The sequence below is a fragment of the Stegostoma tigrinum genome, chromosome 20 (genome assembly GCF_030684315.1).
Source record: "Stegostoma tigrinum isolate sSteTig4 chromosome 20, sSteTig4.hap1, whole genome shotgun sequence".
Lineage (NCBI taxonomy): Eukaryota > Metazoa > Chordata > Chondrichthyes > Orectolobiformes > Stegostomatidae > Stegostoma > Stegostoma tigrinum.
This window is the reverse complement of record NC_081373.1, coordinates 43,250,438-43,271,037: the sequence shown is the minus strand read 5'-3', so window position 1 is coordinate 43,271,037 and position 20,600 is coordinate 43,250,438. Positions and strand designations below refer to the sequence as shown.

Sequence of the window (20,600 nt, the reverse complement as noted above, 5' to 3'; positions counted from 1 at the left end):
AATCGACCAGGCTCCGTCTAGTGGCAGAAGTTGTGAATACAGCTCTCTGCGCTGGTCAATTTTGCCACTAGATGGAGGCCCTTGATGTGTGTTCAGAACCATAGCCAGGACAATGGCTTGGCTTCAATTACAAAGGGAGCAGCCTAAGGTAAGGTACTGATGAGGAGAGCGTGCAAAACTCACGGGATGGGGGTTGGGGGATGAAGCAAAGCTGCTCTGGGAGGCAAGTCCACGGTAATACCAGAGGGAAGCAACACCAAAGGGAAGAAGTAAGGGCAGTGGGGAGATGACTCCAAGAGTCAAGGGCAGGGATGGGGTAGCCATGTCAAACCAAGACTGAGTAGGAATATGCCTTAGAACTAAAACAATTTAAAGTGAAGTGGTATTTTGTAGCATAACTTAAAATGAGGATTTGTATTTTATTAATTACATAGTTGGAAAATGCTAAAGTTTAAATAGTCATGTGCATGAATTGTTTCTGCAAAAGTTGTTGAACTTTTGTCAATATATTTTTTATTTTTAATTATCCCAAATCAAGATTTTGCTAATGGGGCTTTCTGTCTTGCTGACAGCATACTGAAATCCTGAATGTTGTGTTTCTGACATACTTCAGAATCCTGAAGAAAGCACAAAAATCAGTACTTCTTCCTGGTGTTCTGGAAGGCCTTGCCAAGTAAGGGAATGCATTTAATTGATTTGTATATTTGACACTGATTTTAAGTTTTGTGATTTGACTCTTATAGTTATCCATCACACAACCCTGCCTATAATCGCCCATATTTTCAGTGTTCTTTCCACCTAGAAACTAACCTTACAAAATGTTCTCTCAGATTTGCTCACCTCATTAATGTGGAATTCTTTGATGATCTTCTGGTGGTTCTGTCTTCTCTAATTGACTCTGGGGTGAGTGCAGGTTCTTTCCATTACTGGAGAGATTTTATATTACAGTCAGTGGATAGACAGTTTGCTTTGTATTGATTGCTGTGTATGCTTCAGTCTGAATTTCACTCTCTCGTTACAGAGTCTTCATTACAGGGAGTGCCTTCACTGTATTCAGGCTGCCTTTCATGTACTTTCTGGACAAGGTAGGCTCCTGTGAGAAGATTTTCCGCTGTATTACCGAACTGAAGGTGGCAGTTGGTTTTGTATTTCACAATATATCTTGATAGGATTGTGATTTTCTAAAACTATTCATGTTGAAACTTAATTGTGGTCCGGGTCTAAAAATGAAAACCTTTAACTTTCTATTCTGTTCTTCAGGTGATGTGCTGAACATTGACCCAATGAAATTCTACACTCAACTTTATAAGATGTTGTTTGTGCTACATGCTGGTAATTTTAATTTTCTCTTTTTTCAATTAAGAATGGATTAACACACAGCAAGTCTGTGACAGGTCAAGTGCCACATGTGACATCCAATCAGCTTGAGTATTCACTCATTGCTCAATAAGGAAATTGTATTGATAGGAACAGTCTTACTGATTCCTTCAAATTATGCTGTGCCAAATGAAAGGCTGGTATGTAAATTTTTGAAGCCCATTAGTTCTGTCTGTTAGTATTAATCCTGTTACCTTGTTAACTGATTTAATTTTGCAGAGGAAAAGTGTGGCAAAATTGAGCATGTATGTAAATTGAAACAGTGTCATGATACGAGTTGGTCATTGTTTGTAAAGGAAGAAATAGGACAAAGATAAAATTTTGTTTTTTGGTTAGTGGTGTTCTCCAGGCATTTATAGTACGGCTGTAGCTTTTCACTATATATTAATGACTAGGATGAATGAAGAAAATAACGCTATATCCAAAATTGCAAATGATGCTGAAATTAGCAGTAAATTGCAAACGTATAGGCAAACTGAATGAATAAAACTATGGTAGATGCAATTCAGTGTAGAGAAATGAAGTGAGCCATTTTGGATATGAGATAGAGAAACAGCAACATTAATGGTAAAAGTTTAGAATCTGCAGAGGGATAAAAGAATGTTGTGGTATCTGTATACATAACTCCCTAAAAACACGTCAAAAAGTATCAAAAGCAGTGCCTAAGCCACGGCCGGATCCCATCGGAATGCTGCGTCATTTTTTGGTACTGAACCATAGGGAAGATGCTGCTTCAGGGTAGGGATCCTGTGGCCCAGTGCTAGTGTCCTTATTCCTGGACAAGAAGGTCTGGGTTCAATCCCACTTGTTCCGAAGTTATATCATAAGTCCCAACAGGTTGATTGAAATAGCTACTGCACAGATTCACCTGAATGATAACAGCAGTTAAAGAATTACAAGGACAGGTATAGTAACCATGAGTTTTGTACTCTTGAATTTAGACAATTGATGGATAATAATGGTTCATTTACCACAGAAATTGGTAAGCGTTTTGATTTTAACAGGAATGATAGTGGCAATCTCTCCCAAAGTGTACAGTCACTGGGCCAAATGAAAGTTTGAAAGACCAAAATTGATATTCTTACTAACCAAAAATTTATCTGAAAACATGGAATAAAAGTGTGGAAATGAAGTTGTTTACAGATTGGCCATGATGTAACTGAATGGTGCACCTGAAGTGCCTAATCCTATTTCTGTTCCTCTGTGGAGAATTAAAGTTCAGTGAATATTTTTATTTGCAGAAATTTGTTCCTTTCTTTACAGTTGGTTGAAGGTTAATTTCATGGTTTGACACCAGTCGGATTACAGAGCTCTTTCTTTGGTTCCAATTTTCAGTCTAATCTTTCTGAATTACCTATTTATCAATTTAGGTGATGTGTGCTATGAGCCTTTTCTAACATAAACAACCTTTGAGAATGTCTGTGTTCATTTTTTGATGGGTCCTTCAACCAGAGCAGCAGAGAAGAGACTTTAAGCCAATCTAGCAAGAACATGGAATGGTACAATACAGGAACAAGTCCTTTGGTCCACCATGTCTGTGCCGACCATGATGCTATTCTAAACTAATCCCATTTGCCTGCCCGTGGTCTATATTTCTCTACTTCCTGCCTTTTGATGTGTCTGTCTGAATGCCTGTTAAACTTTGCTTCAACCACGTCCCCTACAGCTTGATCCCGGCACCTACTGCCCTATGTGTAAAATAAAAAAAAACTTGCTTGCACTCCTCCTGTAAACTTACCCCCTCTCACCTTAACCCTATGCATCACAGAATTTGATACTTTCACACTGGGAGAAAGATTCTCGTGTGTCCAGCCTATACATGCCTCTCATAAAATTACATACTTTGATCAGATCACCCTCTGCCTCCAACACTGTAGTGAAATAATCTAAGTTTGTTCAACCTCATTTAATAATAGATTTCAATCCAGCTGACATCCAGGTAAACCTCTTTGCATCTTCTCTAAACCCTCCACATCGTTCCTACAGTGTAGCAAACAGAACTGTAAACAGTATTCCAAATGTGGCCTGACTAATCACGTAGTGTCAACAGGGCTTGCTAATTTTTGTACTTAGTGTCCCAGCTGATGAAGACAAGTATGCTGTATGCCTTCTTTACCACTTTCAGGGAGCTGTAGACTTGGACCCCAAGATCCCTCTGTATATCAATGCTGCTATGGGTCCATCTATTTTTCTTGTATTTGCCCTGTCAATGTATCACCTCACTCTTGTCTAGATTGAACTTCAACTTCCCAGCTGTTCGATATCCTGCTGTGTACTTAGATATCTTTTCTCATTAGCCAGAGTAAAAACAAATGATTTGGTAAGTCCCAGTGCCTCTTCCTTGATTGATCACTAACGTCTCTGCAGACATGATGTGGTGTGCATAAAAATCTTAGCAATAGCAATTCAAGTTGTTGGCCTTATTCTATTGTGAGATTATCGCAATCTTGAGATTGTTTGAACACAATTGTTTCTGTTTTTCAGGGGATACAAATGAAGATGTTTTGATTTTGCTGCAGTGTATAGATGTGATGCTGACAAAACGCAGAAAACAAGTTTCTTTGCAACGTGCTAATGCTTATTTGAAACGTCTGACTACCCTTGCACTTAATGTTCTACCCAATTCTACCATTGGTATCCTGGCAACTAATAGGGTGTTAATGAATGTAAGTGCTCTCATCCTAGGAAATGTTGACTATTTGTGATTAAGCTGCAGTGTGACCTTCCATCCATCTCTTGGCCAGTTTCTGCTCAACTCATCCATGACATGACTAAGCCATTGTGCCTAACTCATCTGAGAGGAAGTAAACTTCAGCCCAATTAAGAATTTTGGGTTCACATATCCCAACACACATGAAATCTTGCTTGCCACCATCCCTCAGTTTTTGCTGCCTTCTGACCCCCCTTTATTTATTTAAAATTTTTGTCCCTATGTTTAATTATTTTTATGGCCGAACTCCTTCCTATCCCTATAACCTCTATAGAGTTGCTTGTCGTCGGTTCATTCATGGAATACTGTAATTGTCTGGGACTTTATGCATCTCCTCTTCCATCTTAGAACTACTATAGCAACGTAGCCATCAACTGCTTGTCTCCACTTAATCCCCTTCCCCGCTTCATATTCCATCTCCTTAAATGTACTTTCTCATTGATGGTTTTTGTCACCACTTGTATTTCTGTCTTCATGTCAACATTTGATTTACTCTTTCACATCTATGAAGTGCCTAAGGGTGTCTAGTTGAAAGCACTATGTAAATAAATGTAATGAGTGTGGTATTAGGATGTCAATTCTTGAACACAGCAGAACACACTCCTTACCATTAACAATTTCATTTCCCCCAGTATGTCTTGCATAAAAGATTTTGTAGTTATTATTATAAAGTTAGCCTTGCCCTATGGTTACTATGTGTCCTTGATGAGTTAAATGCTACCATTGTCTGTAACAGATCAGTGGAATGCCAGGATTTACCTTTAAAACTTGCACTTACCTATGTTGAGAAGACCTCAATAATAGCAATCCAAGTACACAGAGTAGTAGTTAAAAGGATTATATTGTATGAAAGTGAAAAATGTGATTGTTGCTGAGGAACCGCATTACCATTTTAGTCAGTTTTGTACTTGATATTTATGTAACCACTTATAGTAGGAATGCTCTTCCTTATGAGAAGGCTAAAGTTGAATTGAATCTTATACCATGTGTATTTTTAAAATATTTCTTCCAGTCGTTTCCGAAGACAGATATTTTGCTCGATAATGAAGGCCATGGTAGTGGAATTTATCTGCCAGAGCTTAATGAACCTGAATACTGTAATGCACAGAATACTGCATTGTGGGAGTTACACTACCTCCAGGTAAACTTAGTTTTTCATTGTATAAAATTGCCTATTTAATCCTGTTGGTTCTGCACAAGTAAACAGGAAACGTTTTAATATGAAACTCGATCAACAAATAGAAATCTGAGTCAATAGAAAAATTAGATAAGGTCCTTTTCAAGTTCCTTCAAGAGGAGACTATTTTTTAATATTCATTTGTTAAAGCATTCATCTTGTTTAATCCCTCTAGTTTTTCTTTGTATGACAACATCTGGGATGTTCATCAATAACATTGTTGATTTAATTGTGCTAATGCCTGTTGTACTAGTACTGCAGTAAATACGCTGGAAAATTGTCTATTCTAAATCTGTTGGTCCCACTAGAATCCTGGATAACTGCACAATTTCCAACTTTTTATTTCAGAGACATTTTCATCCTGTGGTACGGAGTTTTGCAGCACATCTTAGTGTTGGTGCTCCATCAGAGGGCTCTGGAGCTCTGAGAATGGAATTAAGCAGAAAGTAAGGAATTTTACTGTTTTACATCAAAATAACTGCATTGTTATAAATTCTCGCCTCCACAATCACCACTTTCCATCTTCAATAATTCGTGCAGCAGCAAAAAGCATTTGAGAAACTGACTGTTCATGACAAACCACAATTTGCAAAGTCACATCCACTGTCGATAAACTGACTGCCACTTTTGCCCACAACTTCTGCATAAATCCATTGGATACAAAATGCCCTTAAGATTTGATAGGCATTAAATAAATTCTTTATTTGTTTATTGAGAATTAGGGAGTACTGTATTCTTAAATTTGACCACCATGAATGTATCTACTTGACCCAGGCATGCGACAGAGCTTTTTGAGGAGTTCAGCATGAAAGAGATGACCTTCAATCCTCCAATCACATCTTCTGGATCAAAAAATAAGGTAAAACAAACTGTAAATGCCCCCTTATTCTCCTCCATCCATTTTGTAGCAATACGTTTGTACTAATTGATGTAACAACAGTATTTGACTAGATTAATCACACCTATTTAGAGTAAGGCATTTCATAGTAGGGTGAAAAATTTTGTGCATTGTTTCTCCTGCCTGTGAAACTCTTTCCTCATGATCAAATGTGCTCTCAGTATCTCGAGACAAAATCTGTCAAATTTACCTAGTATTACTCCCGCTACTTTTTTTCTAATCAATGTGCTTAGAGATGATATGACACACCTACAGTGCAAGACCTCCCAGAGAGGTCCTGGTCCAGGGATAGGCACACTACCACTGTGCCACAAGAGGGTCCCAAATCTGCAGCTCATAAACAATCATTTCCGTATTAATGTGGAGTATTAAAGTTTGAGTACGTTCTTATAAAACTTGACTACCACTCCTTAAACTTGTGATTGATGCTATAATTTCAGAAGGCCACAACACAGACTGCAATCCTTGATTCAGAGCTACAAAAGCACATTAATCACCTCCTTGAGAAACCCTTCATCACAGCTGATCTCAAATTTGCTGAAAGTTTCCGAGCAGAATTACAAACGTGAGTGAAGAGAGTGTTGGATGTTCGTTACGTATGGCGGTTCACAAACAAAAAGGTTTATACAAGTTGCAGTATTTAAACAAATATTGGACTACCTGTGTTAAATTCATATTTTGTGATTTATTCATGGTATCCACTGTGATTATGTGTCGGCAAAAGTGAATCAATCATCCATAGCCTTGTTCTTTCCTTGGTGAACAATAATAACTAGTTATGACATTGATCTGTACAGATCACCATACAATCCTGTACAAAAAATTATTTTTCTTGGGCTAATTTAACATTTATGGCTTTTTTTAAACAAAGATATTTATACAAAACATGTTGTTGGGGAAAGCTCTCAGCCTGTAAGTTGTGGATTTATTACTTTTGAATAATAAATAGTTGACAAAACCTTATATAAATGTTTCTTAGGTATGAAATTGCTCAAGGGCTAGAAACTAGGAGCAGCAATAGGCCATTCAGGCCTGCTTTGCTTTTCAGTATGATCCTGGTTCATCTTTTATCTCTTTCTCCCAATCCTCTGTGATGCCTTTAAACTTTCACTCTCTTTCTGGAATATAGTGAACCACAGGTTCATTATCTTTGTGAGTGAAAACATTTTCTTCCTTAACCCAGTCTTAAATGATTCATAACAAAGTGAGACTGTCCCCTGGTTCTAAACTTCCCAACCAGGAGAATCCTCCTTCCTGAATCTAGTCTCTGTCCAGCCCTGTTAGAATTTTATACATTTCAATCAATCAGATCCCCTGTCATCCTTCTAAACTTTAGTGAACACAGGCTCAGTCAAACTGATCTTTCCCTCAGGACAGGCCTGCCATCCCCAGCTTCAGCCTAGTGAACCTATGCTGTATCCCATCTGTGGCAAGCATATCCTTTCTTTGGTAGGGAGACAAATACTACGTGCAGTACTCCAGCTATGTCCGCACCGAGGCTTTGTCTTATTGTTGTAAAACATCCCTACTTCTCAACTCCAATCCTTTTGCAATGAAGATCAAAACAACACTTACCTAGTTGCCTGTTTACTTCCATTGACTAGTGTACAAGGACACCATATCCCTTTGTATATACACAATTCACAACACATCAACATCTAAATAATAGATAATAATGCTTTTTGTTTTTTAACATTGAGGTGTACAACTTATTTATCCATGTTATACTGTATCTGTCTCATGTTTAACCACACTCAACCCTGGAGCATGTGTACAAGACCATGGATTACAACTCAATTCCATCTAGTTTTGAGTAAGACAGCAAATTTGGAAATTGGTTCCCCCATCCACGTTACTTTATATGTCATGAATAGTGGGAGCACTGATATTTGTGGTTAATGACTAGTCTGTTTCTGGTCTCTAAACAAATTCTCAATCCACACCAATATATTACTCCTTATTTCAAGGATTTTTATTTTTGCCCACTCACCTTTTTGAAAAACCTTTTCAAAATCTCCTGAAAATAAATTACATGTAAAAGCAGGCTAACGCAACTGACCAGAACTGCACACAGCATTCCATCTGTGGCCTAACCAACATTCTCTAAAGTTGCATCAAGACTTCCCTGTACCTGTATTCAATGCCTCAGCTAATGTAGGCAAGCATCCTGTATCAGAGATTGTAAGAACTGCCAATGCTGGAGGAGCACAGCAGGCCAGGCAACATCAGGATCAGGATCAGGAACAGGAAAGTTGACGTTTTGGGTCAGGACCCTCCTTCAGAAAAGCATCCTGTACGACGTCTTCACCACTCTGTTTACCTGTGCTGATACCTTTAGGGAATCTATGGTCTTGTACACAAAAGATCCCTTTGTTCTTCAGTACTCCCCAAAGAGCTACCATTCATTGTGTATATCCTTTCCTCATTAGGCCTCCGAAGGGCGGCACGGTGGCTCAGTGGTTAGCACTGCAGCCTCACAGCACCAAGGACCCAGGCTCAATTCCAGCCTCGAGTAACTGTTTGTGTGGAGTTTGCACGTTCTCCCTGGGTTTCCTCCAGGTGCTCCGGTTTCCTCCCACAGTCCAAAGATGTGCAGGCTAGGTGGATCGGCCATGCTAAATTGCCTGTAGTCTTCAGGGGTGTGTGGGTTATAGGGGGATGGGTCTGGTTGGGATGCTTCAAGGGGCCATGTGGACTTGTTGGGCTGAAGGGCCTGTTTCCATGCTGTAGGGAATCTAATCTAATCTAAAATTCATCGCCTCATACAACGATTACATTCTATCTGCCATTTGCTCTGCCCAATTTACCAGCTGATCAATATCAGACAGTAACTTGAGACCATTCTGAACAATGTCACCAATTTTCATGGCACCTGCACCTATATTTGCATGCAAATTGTTCATGCACATAACAAACAGCAGGGTCCCCAGAACCAATCCCTGTGGCACGCTGTTAAATCACAGGCTTCCACCTCCAGAATCAACCCTCCACCATTACTCTATGCCTCCTATTTGTGAGCCAATTTTGGATCCAGTTTGCCAACTGACCTTAGATTGCATGGATTCTTACCTTTTGGACTAGCCTCCCATGTAAGACCTTCTCAGAAGCCTAACTGAAGGCCACATTAAATATATTGATGAGGGTACTGAAGTTAGTCATCTTTTCAAAAAAAAACTCTTAAATTAGACTGTATTGACTATCCCTACTCAATCCCTGTCTTTCCAAGTGTTCTTGGTACCTACATATTTTCACTGACATGGGATAAGTCTTTGGCTTGCAAGCCCCACACCCTCCTCTCCCCCATCTTTGCAGAGCTTGGACTCTTTTATATGAGCACCTCCAGCAATTTCTGTGAACTCAAGCCAGCTTTTTTCCAGGTTTGTAGCCATAGGAATCTTGGACCACAGCCTGGAATTGGGAACTTTTGAAGGATAAGTTGGAAAACTGCTACCTATGTCCAATCATACTCTCAAGTCCCAACCTTTTTGTATCCACATGCCTATTCAATCTAGTATATGCTATATACAGAACTAATAAACCATGTAATATAACAGTGGCAAGTAGTGATTACAAGCCAACAACATCTGAAAGAAATGTGAAATGATTGTTTTATACACAACGTAAACTCAGCCTTACCAGCGTGCCACACAGAATGAAAACATTCTACTCACCCTGTCTTGAATCATTTCATTTTCCAAAATTTTTTTTTTTGCTTATGCACACACATTTTTGCACCTTTCTTCAGTACTGACTACTGCATAAAATGTTATTCAACAGCCAGTCATGTCTAGCATATGTCTCTTTGGCTCACCATTAGCTGATCCATGAGCAGTGGAAGAGACTAATCTGCCATTTTTCCTTTTGGTTTGCCTCTGATTTACATCCTCTATAAATTTGGACACAAAATAATAAGTATAATCAGTAACTTGCTATATCTTCAATCATTTCAGAAACCAACATTGCACAGAAGCAGCTCACATTTACATCAGAAAACATTACATATTTTGTGGTTTATCTTGAGTGGTTGAAATGCTGGTGGCAATATTATTAGGCAAACTTATGAAAAAAGATAACAACAAACTAAAAATGTTTGAGAAATCATTTTTGATATGCTGATACATTTCAGATACTTGTCTGTTTGTACAGACTTGATATTTATTCTGATCAACTCAACATTAACACTAATTGTCCAAGTCAGTTACAGATATAAATACATTAAACATTTAATTCGCAACACATATTCATATACAGTCCGAAAACATTATTTGTATAAAAAATGGACATTTGGCACAATTTTGCAACCTTTAAAAACATAACATTGCACTGTTGAAGTTCTCAGAATACCAACACCTTCAGAAATCTTGACATCTCCTTTGCCTATCGATAGAACTAAATACAGTAAAAAATTAATGACTTGTGGATTACACACATGCACAATTGCAAATAGTAATTTACTTTAGTATTTACCCAATAGTTAAATTTGATAAATAGGTGCAAGGAAAATGCATTATACAGTTCAACTGTAGTACTTACAAATTTAAGACCACAAATACCAGCCTTTGTTTAACCAAATGCCCAGTGAATGTACTGTGATATGTAGAATGAGCCTGCAATCATTTTATGGCATAAACCTTGTCAATGCAGCCTCCATTAAATGTATGTTCACAAGTACAAGTGGCAAGCATGTTCCATTGAAAACTGTTTCAACTGGCCCTCATTAACCTTATGAAAAGGTACGTTTAAAACAACAACAGACTCCAGGGAAAAAAAAATGAAAAGCAAAACTTGTGTAAAAAGAAACACTGATGTCAGGGCAAACTAATCGAAATGCAGAGGGGGACAAAGCTTCTGTTCGTACTGATCAGAGACTAGTTAGGAATAACAAAAAACAAATGCTCTAGCCAGAGAACATGTGTTGGTCAAATGAAACAAAGTGAATTTCGACTGTTCAATATCAATATGGAACATGCATTCAATGACACTGTTTATGATTCAAGAAGGGGTAATCTATTAATAGAAATTTCTATGATCATGATAATTCTTACAGTGAAATTTTAGCACGATAAAAAAGGGAAATAAATAAAGAAATAACGACTGACATTTATGAGAGGCTATGCAAAATTTGAACTAAAGAGGCTGCAGCAACTCATGCTTTTGTTTGTCAAATGTCACTTTGCTCAACATTTTAATAATAAAATACATTAACATCTAAGAAACCAATTTTCCTGTCTGGTAGCAGTTAAGAGAGTATGCTAAATGTTCAAGTTATATCACCTTTGCTACTAAAATGGTGCAAACAACTTTCATGTGGTGACTATGACATCATCTGACAACTATGTGGGTACATTTAAAGTTTCAACTAAAACTCATCTAATCAATATTTAATTGTGTAGATAAGAATGACCCACCTAATTTTTAACTGAATCTTCTAGCAGTTTCGGAGGTAACCTCAAGCAGAAATATTAATTTTATATTTAGTAAAGCAGGAACATCAGCTCTTCCTTTGTTTTCGCGTTGATTTTTTTGTAAGCAAGAAAATGTAGGGAGTAAACTATATATTTTAAGATGTTCTTATAATCTGTAATACATGGAGTAATGCAAAAAATGTTAAGTGCCTTTAAAGAAGCAAGGAATTAAATAATCTTGTGACAGCTAGTGGCTGTTTCCACAAGTTACTCTTAAGCATCTTAAAAATTAAATTTACTTAATGCAGGCCATTTAGTGTTTTTTTATTAGTTTTATAAGTTGCTGTCATATTCTTGAATGATAAAATTTCATTTTTGTTGTTCAAGCTATAGAGTTGTTGATAAGTTATAGCTCAGTCAGGCAGATGAGAAAATAACCCCTGCAGTTGAAGTTTCAGGAGCCTTTAAGGCTTTCTGTCAGCATTTGTCGCTGCTGTTACTGCAGTTTGGATAGGTTATGTGTTTTGCACATATGCCCTTGAGAGTCCTACGGTCAATGTTTTTATGTGTCACTACTATAACTATTTGAAACATCATTAAATGTCTGTGTTTCAAAATCATAACTTATTGAGCAAAGCGTTTACACATTACAGCTGCTTAGCCACTATATTAAGTAACTTAGGCACACAGAAGCTGCCAAAAACACTTGCATATTTTGCACAGTTCAATGGTATGTTTTTTAAAAAAAACAATTTTGGCCTAACAATACAACGTAACAAAAAACTTAAAATGCTCATCAGAAATTAAGGAAAAATGCTCAAATACTTAATGGAAATTTCTTTCCTGTTTGACTTCATTTTCCACAAGAAATTCAAGTACACATATGTACACACAGTTATAAGATGTGCGTGAAAGTGGGCACTTGTAAATAAAAATAATTAAAAGTTGTGTTCTGTAGTATCAAAATAAGCATACCACTTGGAACTTAAACATGAGAATATAGTAACTTTAACTGGAAAGTGTTCAATCTCTGCTTAAATAAATAATTCAGTCTAATAATTATAATCATTTCAATACAAATGGACAGTATTTTATATATCTCAATTTACATGATTTTCTACTACAGTAAAATTACATCATTATGAACACTTTTTTCATAGGATTAATGTATGGATTCAGCACATTGTCAGAAATTATTCTAATTTAAATATCTTGTAAACATCAAAAAATAGTAACTTTGTGTGACAATTCAGCTTAGTATTACTACTGAAGTTGGCATCTAGCAAGATTCTGGATTGTAAAGTAAATAGGTACCTTCAAACATACCAATCCTTCAAATAATCAAGGAAATAAGTGATTGGGAAAGTGCACAATGTTTTACAATTCGTAACTTGTAACGTTCTTAGGATTACACCTGCGTATCTCTATACCCAGTACTACTGAAGACATTGCTTGTCTCTTTGAACAGTATTGATGTCTGCTTGCAGATGTGCCGTCTTCCTTGTTCAAATCACGTACACATCAAAACAAGCTTGATTGGAACTTGTCGCTAACTCATTATCTTCTGTCACCTGTACCAAATGATGTATTTCATTCCAATGATTGGACTTTGTGCAATTTCCAGTTTTTAAGACAACTGAAAATACCAGGAGACGAAGGAAGGAGTGATGTTACATTTTTTCTGGTTTTCCCCAACATTAACTAAAAGTTTTGACACAGTAGTAGTGAAGAACTACGGAGGTCACTTTTACAACAACCTGTAGGAAAAGAGATTCCTTTTAATGTTTGGCTGTAAATGTTAACTGAAAAAAAAATTAGATATAAAGAACAAAGAATTGTTATTGAACTGAACTGTCATAATAAAAACTGAAAGAACTGTGAATGAGGGAAAAAACAGTTGCTGGAAAAGCTCAGCACGTCTGGCAGCATCTGTGAAGGAAAAAAACCAGAGTTAACGTTTTTGGGTCCAGTGACCCTTCCTCAGAACTGATGATGGCTGGGAAAGTGTCAGTTTTTCCATCACCTTTGCTCTTGTTTTGTCCTTCTTGTTACATTTATTAGATTTTAAAAGAACCTAGATTTTATTTAATATACTTGTACCTGTTTCAGATTTCTTTTTTAAAAAATCCTAATTTACATGCTAGATCATTGATAAGAAGAACTGATTGGTTACTAATTCAGATCTCCAGGGGTGGGTAAATAGATGCTTCCCATCTCCTAGGCTACAACTAGCTGAAACTGACATTTCTCATTTGGGTTTCTCAAAAAGTTTGATAGCCATTTTTTTGCTCCTAGTCAGAAGAAATTCAAAAACAACAGCCCCAGAAGTATAGACGAAATAAACAATTCTATTGACAGTCTATAAAAGGAAAGAAAGTTCTATTGAAAATATCCCCATGTCCCACAGTATTTGTAATTTTTTATTTGCCAGAAATATGTAAGTTAATAAATACAGTGATAGTAAATTGGTACAATCAGAAATAAATAGGCAATGGATATTTTAACTGCCTTTGACAAAGTAAATGGTATCATTGCAGATTTGGAAGGTGCACTGCAGAAATTCACCAAGATTCCTTAGGTTGCAGCTCCCAAACTCCGTCAAGGAGGATAAGGGCTGCAGATACATGGGAACACCACAATCTGCACGTTCTTCTCCAAGCCACTCACTGTCTTGACTTGGAAATATATTGTTGTTCCTTCATGGTCATTGAGGCACAAATGCTGCAACTCCCACCCCAACAGCATTGTGGCTTTACCTACACCAAGGAATGTACAAGAAGTCAGCTCATCCCCATCCTCTCCAGAGCCACTAGGGATGGGCAAGAAATGCTGGGCCAGCCAAGTGATGCCCACATCCCATGAATTTTTCTTTGTTAAGTACAATACATCATTCTACTCTCGCATCACTGGACTGTCAACCCAGAGACCCAGATAACGTCTGGGGACCAGATTCAAATCCTGCCATGGCAGATGGTGGAATTTGAATTCAATAATATCCGGAACTAACAGTCTAATGATGACCATGACTCCATTGTCACTTGTTGGGAAAAACGCATCTGGTTCACTAATGTCCTTTAGGAAGAAAACTGCCATCCTTAGCTAGTCTGACCTACACGTGACTCCAGACTCACAGCAATGTGGCTGACTTGTAACTGCCCTCTGGGCAATTAGGGATGGGCAATAAATGTTGCCTAGCCAGCGATGCCCTCATTCTGTGAATGAATTTTGTAAAAAATGATGATGTCTGATGTCCCTCAGTCATTGGTCCCTTCCTATTTCTCAGCCATATGATGCCCTGCAATGATATCGATGATATACTCCAAATACTAAGCAGTTTTTTTAGATGAATGCTGATGCATCCCAGCTGTACCTCCTTACCACTAAAACCCTGGTTCCTTCACTATCGACCACATCTCTCTCAGCAACAAACTAAAAATAAACCTGTCATTTCACAACCTGGCCACAAATCTGCTGCTCATCTTGGGGTCAAATGTTGAAAGAATTACAAAGGATATATATAGCTTGCTATGCCAGTGGAGAATATGACCTGACTGTGAACATCAGCATTCTGGACATTCAGCAAGGAGGCAAAGTTGTTTGGCAAAAGCATGAAATTTTTAAAAAAGCCTCCTTTGAACTTCCATGCCAAATTGAGGAGCAGCAGTGTGACACACCCTGCACAATTTAAACCAAGTATCAGCTGGCTACAGAGCCTGAGGAAGCCTCAGGTTGCATGATCTGAGGAGGGCCACTTAGACATCGATTACCATTCTCTGACCCAAGAACTCTAAATTACCATAGCACCCCTCTCCCTCCTAGCCACAGGAGCTGTGGTGGTTACCAGCAATGCATTCAGCAGAGGAAGAGGCCACTGGCTCAGGATAAACAGGGCTTTGAAGAAAGGGCAGAGGGCTGGCACTGCTGTCTTTTGCCAGTGGGGAAAATCGATCAGGTATTGTGGCGGCTTTGAAAGAGAGAGTCTACCCCATCTCCATCCGCTGAGGGCCCACAAACAAACTAAATGAGGACTTGCATTTCAAACTCCAAGCACGCTGACCACCCACCAATGCAGCAGCGAGAGGCCCTTCCGTGGGTATTGCTTACTTCATGGGATCAATTGGCATCAAGGCCTTCCATGAGTTGGGGCATTTTCAGCGTACCCACCACACACTGTCGCCTGTTTAAATACATCTCAGGACAGGGCCATAAATTCTGCTCAACGTGTGTTTGGTTTCATCCAATGGTTTGGTTCCACTTGCCATTTTTAAAGAAATCCATATTAGTTATAAATCATCGTCATCTGGGGTATGTTTACAACAATTATTTCAGTGCCTGTGTATTTCTTTTAGAAAAACAACTACGCCAACAGTATATAAAAAGGCATTTCAGTGCCAAGTCACTGTACTTTTATTCATAGCTGCCAGGCCATTTGTAAAATAAATGTAAAATCCTATGATCATACAATCGAAGAATCCCTACAGTGCAGGAGGGGAGCATGCGGTCCATCAAGTTTGCATCAACCCTCCAGGGAGCATCCCACTCAAACCCAACCCACCCTACCCCATTGCCTTGCAATTCCCATGTCTAACCCACCTAGCCTGCATATCCCTGGACACTATGGGGCAATTTAACATGGCCGATCACCTAAACTGCACATCTTTGGACTTTGGTGGAATCAAATCAGGTCACTGACACTGAGGCATTTCATCTCACTCGAAAGTATAAGAGATTCACTAAAGTACAAATTATGTTCATATCTGGGTTGGGTAGCAGGTGTATTTTCTGTCTGCACCATTGCAGATTAAGTCAGCAGAGACTTTGTCTGCATTATGACAAAAGATTTATTTACTGAGTTAAAAGTCACATCAGTTTCCTTCAAAAGCATGAGGAACAGTAGCTAACAGAAGGAGAGATTCAATGTGAAGTAGGATTAAAGAGGTAGGTTTTGGAAGTTTCTCAAAAGGAGGAGCTGTATTTGGACAGAGGTTGGTAGAGAATGGGATCCAGGTATACTGAACACATGAGGGATAGAATATCAGATCAAAAGCTCAGTGACGCCAAGTTTACAAGATGTCGTGTTCAATCCAAAATAATGATTATTGAGTAGGATCTGAAGCGTTTGATATGGGTTAAGAATGTTTAGCTGGAGAAAACTGCAGCTCATCCAAAAAACTGAACGTCATTTATAGATTCTGCCAGCACAGAGCCAGTTAAGGTGTTAAAAGAGATGGTGGAGAGGTTAGAGCTGGTTATCATCAATGCCAACTGCGCACCATCGGAAATGGCATTGGAGTGGGGCATTGTGTAGTTAAGAAGATGACGAGAATCTGGATGCATTCTAACAGAACACCCAGTGTGGGATGATACATTATAGCCACACAACATTTCAGTAGCTGGAACTGTATCTGAACTACCAGAGGAGTGCACAACCTAATGGATATGACAAAAGCGAGAAATGGGCATTCAAAGACTTCAGAGAGAAGAGGGAACTACTGCAGAATGCCTTATTGAGGGTTCACAGAGTATATTAACTCTGTGTGAATGAAAATGGAATACTGTTCCATTGACTAGAACCAAACTGACCTGCAAGTGCTTAATACAAATCCTATTTTATCCTGTAAGAGTCCCAAGTGAAGACAGTTTAATCAATTAAATAAGCTTGACACTCTGCACTAGGATCTGACTTAGCTTTTAAAAATTACTCAACCTCAATCAAATTGTCCAATTGCTGACATTGGGCTAAAAATATGGGTAACTAACCCATTTCAGCAGCATTGTATTCAGAAATGCATTAGTAACGTGTGCACTGTAACTGTTTTAAAATTGTTTCATAAACCTTGGCATTATTTGCATATTAGAGATTTGTAAGTGAAGAAAAGATTGTCAAAACAATTTTTCATAAAGATTCTGTCACTTTTGCACATTTTCTATTATCAGTAGGCAATGAATCTTCTTCAAACTAACCTGACTCAAACTGTTGAGCCCTAAGTGTATAGTTTCATAAGGAAACCAATAACAATTGTTACAGAAATCCCAAGCAAGGACTTCAATCAGGGAAGCAAGAAATAAATTTTCATTTATATTTCACCCTTAAACTGACAAAACTTAGTAACAACTGAGATTTTAATTAGATCAAGAAGAGTATCGTAAAACTAAAGGATAATGAATTAATGATAGATCAAATCTAAACAAAACTGCCTTTGACATTTGGAGGGTTAACAGGGTATGAATAAATAACAGATAGAACCAAGAGCAAAAGGAAATCAAGACTGTCAGTCACTGAAAGAAAATGTTCCTCTGGCTTTCATGTTCACACAACCTTGAAAACTCATGTTCACCTCTTCCTTACATGACTGCACAGGAAGTGCTCACTTCTGGCGAGCCTGTTCCTTCCATATCACCGGACCATATTTAAAACCAAGCTAAGGACCAGACGCATGAGATTTGTTTCTAGCAAGTTTTGAGAAGATTTGTAGCTCAGGTTGAGGTTCTGGATGTGAGTTTGCTCACTGAACTGGAAGGTTAGTTTTCAGACGTTTTGTCACCATTCTAGGTAACATCATCAGTGAGCCTCCGACGAAGTGCTGGTGTTATGTCCCGCTTTCTATTTATCTGTTTAGGTTTCCTTGGGTTGGTGATGTCCCTTTTATTTCTGTCCCTTCACGCAAAGTTACCTGGCAGAGGCACGCAAATTATAGGTGTTCCCTAGCTACAAAGTAAGGTGATGAAGGACTGGCGTGGTGCCTGGATTTGGTCGGAGAGCAGACATGTTGTGATGAGGCTGGCGGTTTGCTGATGCTGCCTTGTGTGACCAAAGGGTCAAGAAGAATGGTGCCTATGGGGCATGCAGGTATGTTGTGGTGAAAATTTTAATTCCTGGGTTAATATTTCCTCAGCTTTTCTGGATTTATTGTCAAATGCAATTGCATAAAATCCACGTTGTTATTTTAAATGTGTGTCCCATGTTTGAAATTTTTAAATATTCTATCAGGTTTTATACATGGTCTGGGTAATTTACATTTCACGTGTGACTCAATATCTGATAAAAGAATAATATAACTAGGAATATAGCAATTATATTTCCTTAAGATTTGAAGATACAAGTACATAGTTCAAACCTTTTAAAGATGGACCACTTGGTAAGATGAGACAAACCCATCTTACAAAGCTACTTTATTTTTAGTACCTAACATGTACTGAGAAGTGATAATTAGATTAATTTGGTTCAGTTGGTACAAGTTCTCTTTGAACTAGAAAACAAAACAAACACACCGTATTTTCCCCATATGAGTTGACATCTTAATTAAAATGATTCATCACTATCCACCCACATGCTAATTTTCTACACTTGGCCAAAGTTTCCTACGATATTTTCCATTTTAAACAGTGGACTCATGCATTTCATGGATTATTTGTTATCCTGCCTTTGCTTTTAGTCAGCCTGCATCTATAGTCTTAAGAGTTAGATGCTTTCCAGTGCAGTGGATCGGAGGTATTTATCATTTACCATGACAGCAAATGCCCTGCTTACTATTTATGGTCTATGGAGAAGTAACATCAACATTTCGTGCCCTAGGATTTTGAGCAACTATTGTTGCCTTGGTCCTGTGAATGAAGTTTTAGCTTCCCTACCCTTTGGGCCAGAACTGTCAGGTTCAAGTCCCACCTAAGTCCTTGGTGGCTGTAGGAAGTGTACATCATAACATGGTCAAGCAGGTCCTTCCAAAATGCCTCTGGCCAGGAGTGGGAGAGTTTACAGGTCAGCCCAAACCATGGGCTGCAGCCTAATAGCCCCCTCGCATTGTCTTGATCCTTTGAATTTCATCCACTGGCACAACAGGTCCATGGCAGACACCATTTCTCTGGCCCCACACTCATCCCTGGAAAATATGGATAACAATGATACCTACGACCGGCTCCTGTTATTGACTGCAGATCTGCCTACATTACCCTAATTCCAAACAAACTCATCTTCAAACTCCGAGACCTAAGTCTCAGATCCCTTCTCTGTAACTGCATGCTTGACTTTCTGATCCATAGAACGTAATCAACAACGATTGGCAACAACAGTTCCTCCATCATAACTCTCAACACCGGTGCCCCTCAAGGCTGTGTACTAAGTCCTCTACTATGTTCCTTACATACTGTATGTCCAAATTCCACACCTACTCCATTCACAAGTTTGCTACTGATACCACCATTGTAGGTTGGATCTCAAACAACAATGAGACAGAGTACAGGAGACAGATTGTTGTCTCTACACCATGCTGCTAAACACTCAATCTCTCCATCAATGTCAGCAGACGGACTTCAGGAAGCAGAGTCAGGGGGCACATATCAATGGTGCTGAGGTAGAGATGGTCAACAGTATCAAGTTCCTGGGAGTGACGATCACCAACAATCTGTCCTGGTCCACCCATGTTGACGCAATGGTCACGAAAGCGCAACAATGTCTCTACTTCCTCAGAAGGCTAAAGAAATTTGGTATGTCTATGAAGACTCTCACTAATTTTTATATATGCACCATAGAAAGCTTCCAATTCGGATTCATCACAGGTTGGTATGGCAACTGGTCTTCTCAAAACTACACGGAACTAGAGAGTCATGAACACAGCCCAGTCCATCTCATAAGCCAGCCTTCCGTCCATTGACCCCCATCTGTCCTTCCCACTGTCTTGGGAAAGCAATCAACATAATCAAAGACCCCTCCCCCCCAGTTATACTCTTCCAATGCGCAGAAGATATAAAAGTTTGAATACACATATGAACAAATTCAAGGACAGTTTCTTCCCTGCTGTTATCAGACTTCTGAATGTACCTTTCAAAATGTTAATTCTGATCTCTCTCTCTCTCTGTCTGCACCTTCTGTGGCTGTAACATCGTATCCTGCACTCTGTTCTACAGGATGCACTTTGTATGGTGCGATCTGCCTGTATAGCACGCAAAACATTTTGTTACGTCTTCGTGTATGTGACAACAATAAATCAAACTCAAACAGGTTCCCATGCAGGTCCCTGCCATCAGCAAGTGGAA

At 38.6% G+C, this 20,600-nt stretch overlaps 2 protein-coding genes across 7 annotated transcripts in view; one reads left to right on the top strand and one right to left on the bottom strand.

Moving 5' to 3' along the window:
* The window catches only part of noc3l (NOC3-like DNA replication regulator), an 87,806-nt gene that overhangs the window by 37,622 nt on the left and 29,584 nt on the right, over positions 1–20,600 (top strand). The window contains exons 13-22 of one of the 3 annotated variants that reach the window (XM_048551440.2): positions 573–673; positions 831–903; positions 1,022–1,085; positions 1,261–1,332; positions 3,862–4,043; positions 5,100–5,228; positions 5,613–5,710; positions 6,039–6,123; positions 6,603–6,727; positions 18,188–18,494. In XM_048551440.2, the coding sequence (XP_048407397.2) occupies positions 573–673; positions 831–903; positions 1,022–1,085; positions 1,261–1,332; positions 3,862–4,043; positions 5,100–5,228; positions 5,613–5,710; positions 6,039–6,123; positions 6,603–6,727; positions 18,188–18,287 (1,029 nt within the window). In that variant the 3' untranslated portion in view covers positions 18,288–18,494. Of the gene's footprint in view, positions 1–572; positions 674–830; positions 904–1,021; positions 1,086–1,260; positions 1,333–3,861; positions 4,044–5,099; positions 5,229–5,612; positions 5,711–6,038; positions 6,124–6,602; positions 6,728–8,591; positions 14,034–18,187; positions 18,495–20,600 lie in introns of those variants that run through there. The other 2 variants (XM_059653137.1, XM_048551441.2) reach the window with 2 other exon arrangements.
* The window catches only part of plce1 (phospholipase C, epsilon 1), a 363,575-nt gene continuing 353,218 nt past the window's right edge, over positions 10,244–20,600 (bottom strand). For 2 of the 4 annotated variants that reach the window (XM_048551434.2, XM_048551435.2), the window contains one exon: positions 10,244–13,324. The gene's annotated coding sequence lies outside the window, so the exon portion shown is untranslated. The remainder of the gene's footprint in view (positions 13,325–20,600) is intronic. The other 2 variants (XM_048551438.2, XM_048551436.2) reach the window with 1 other exon arrangement.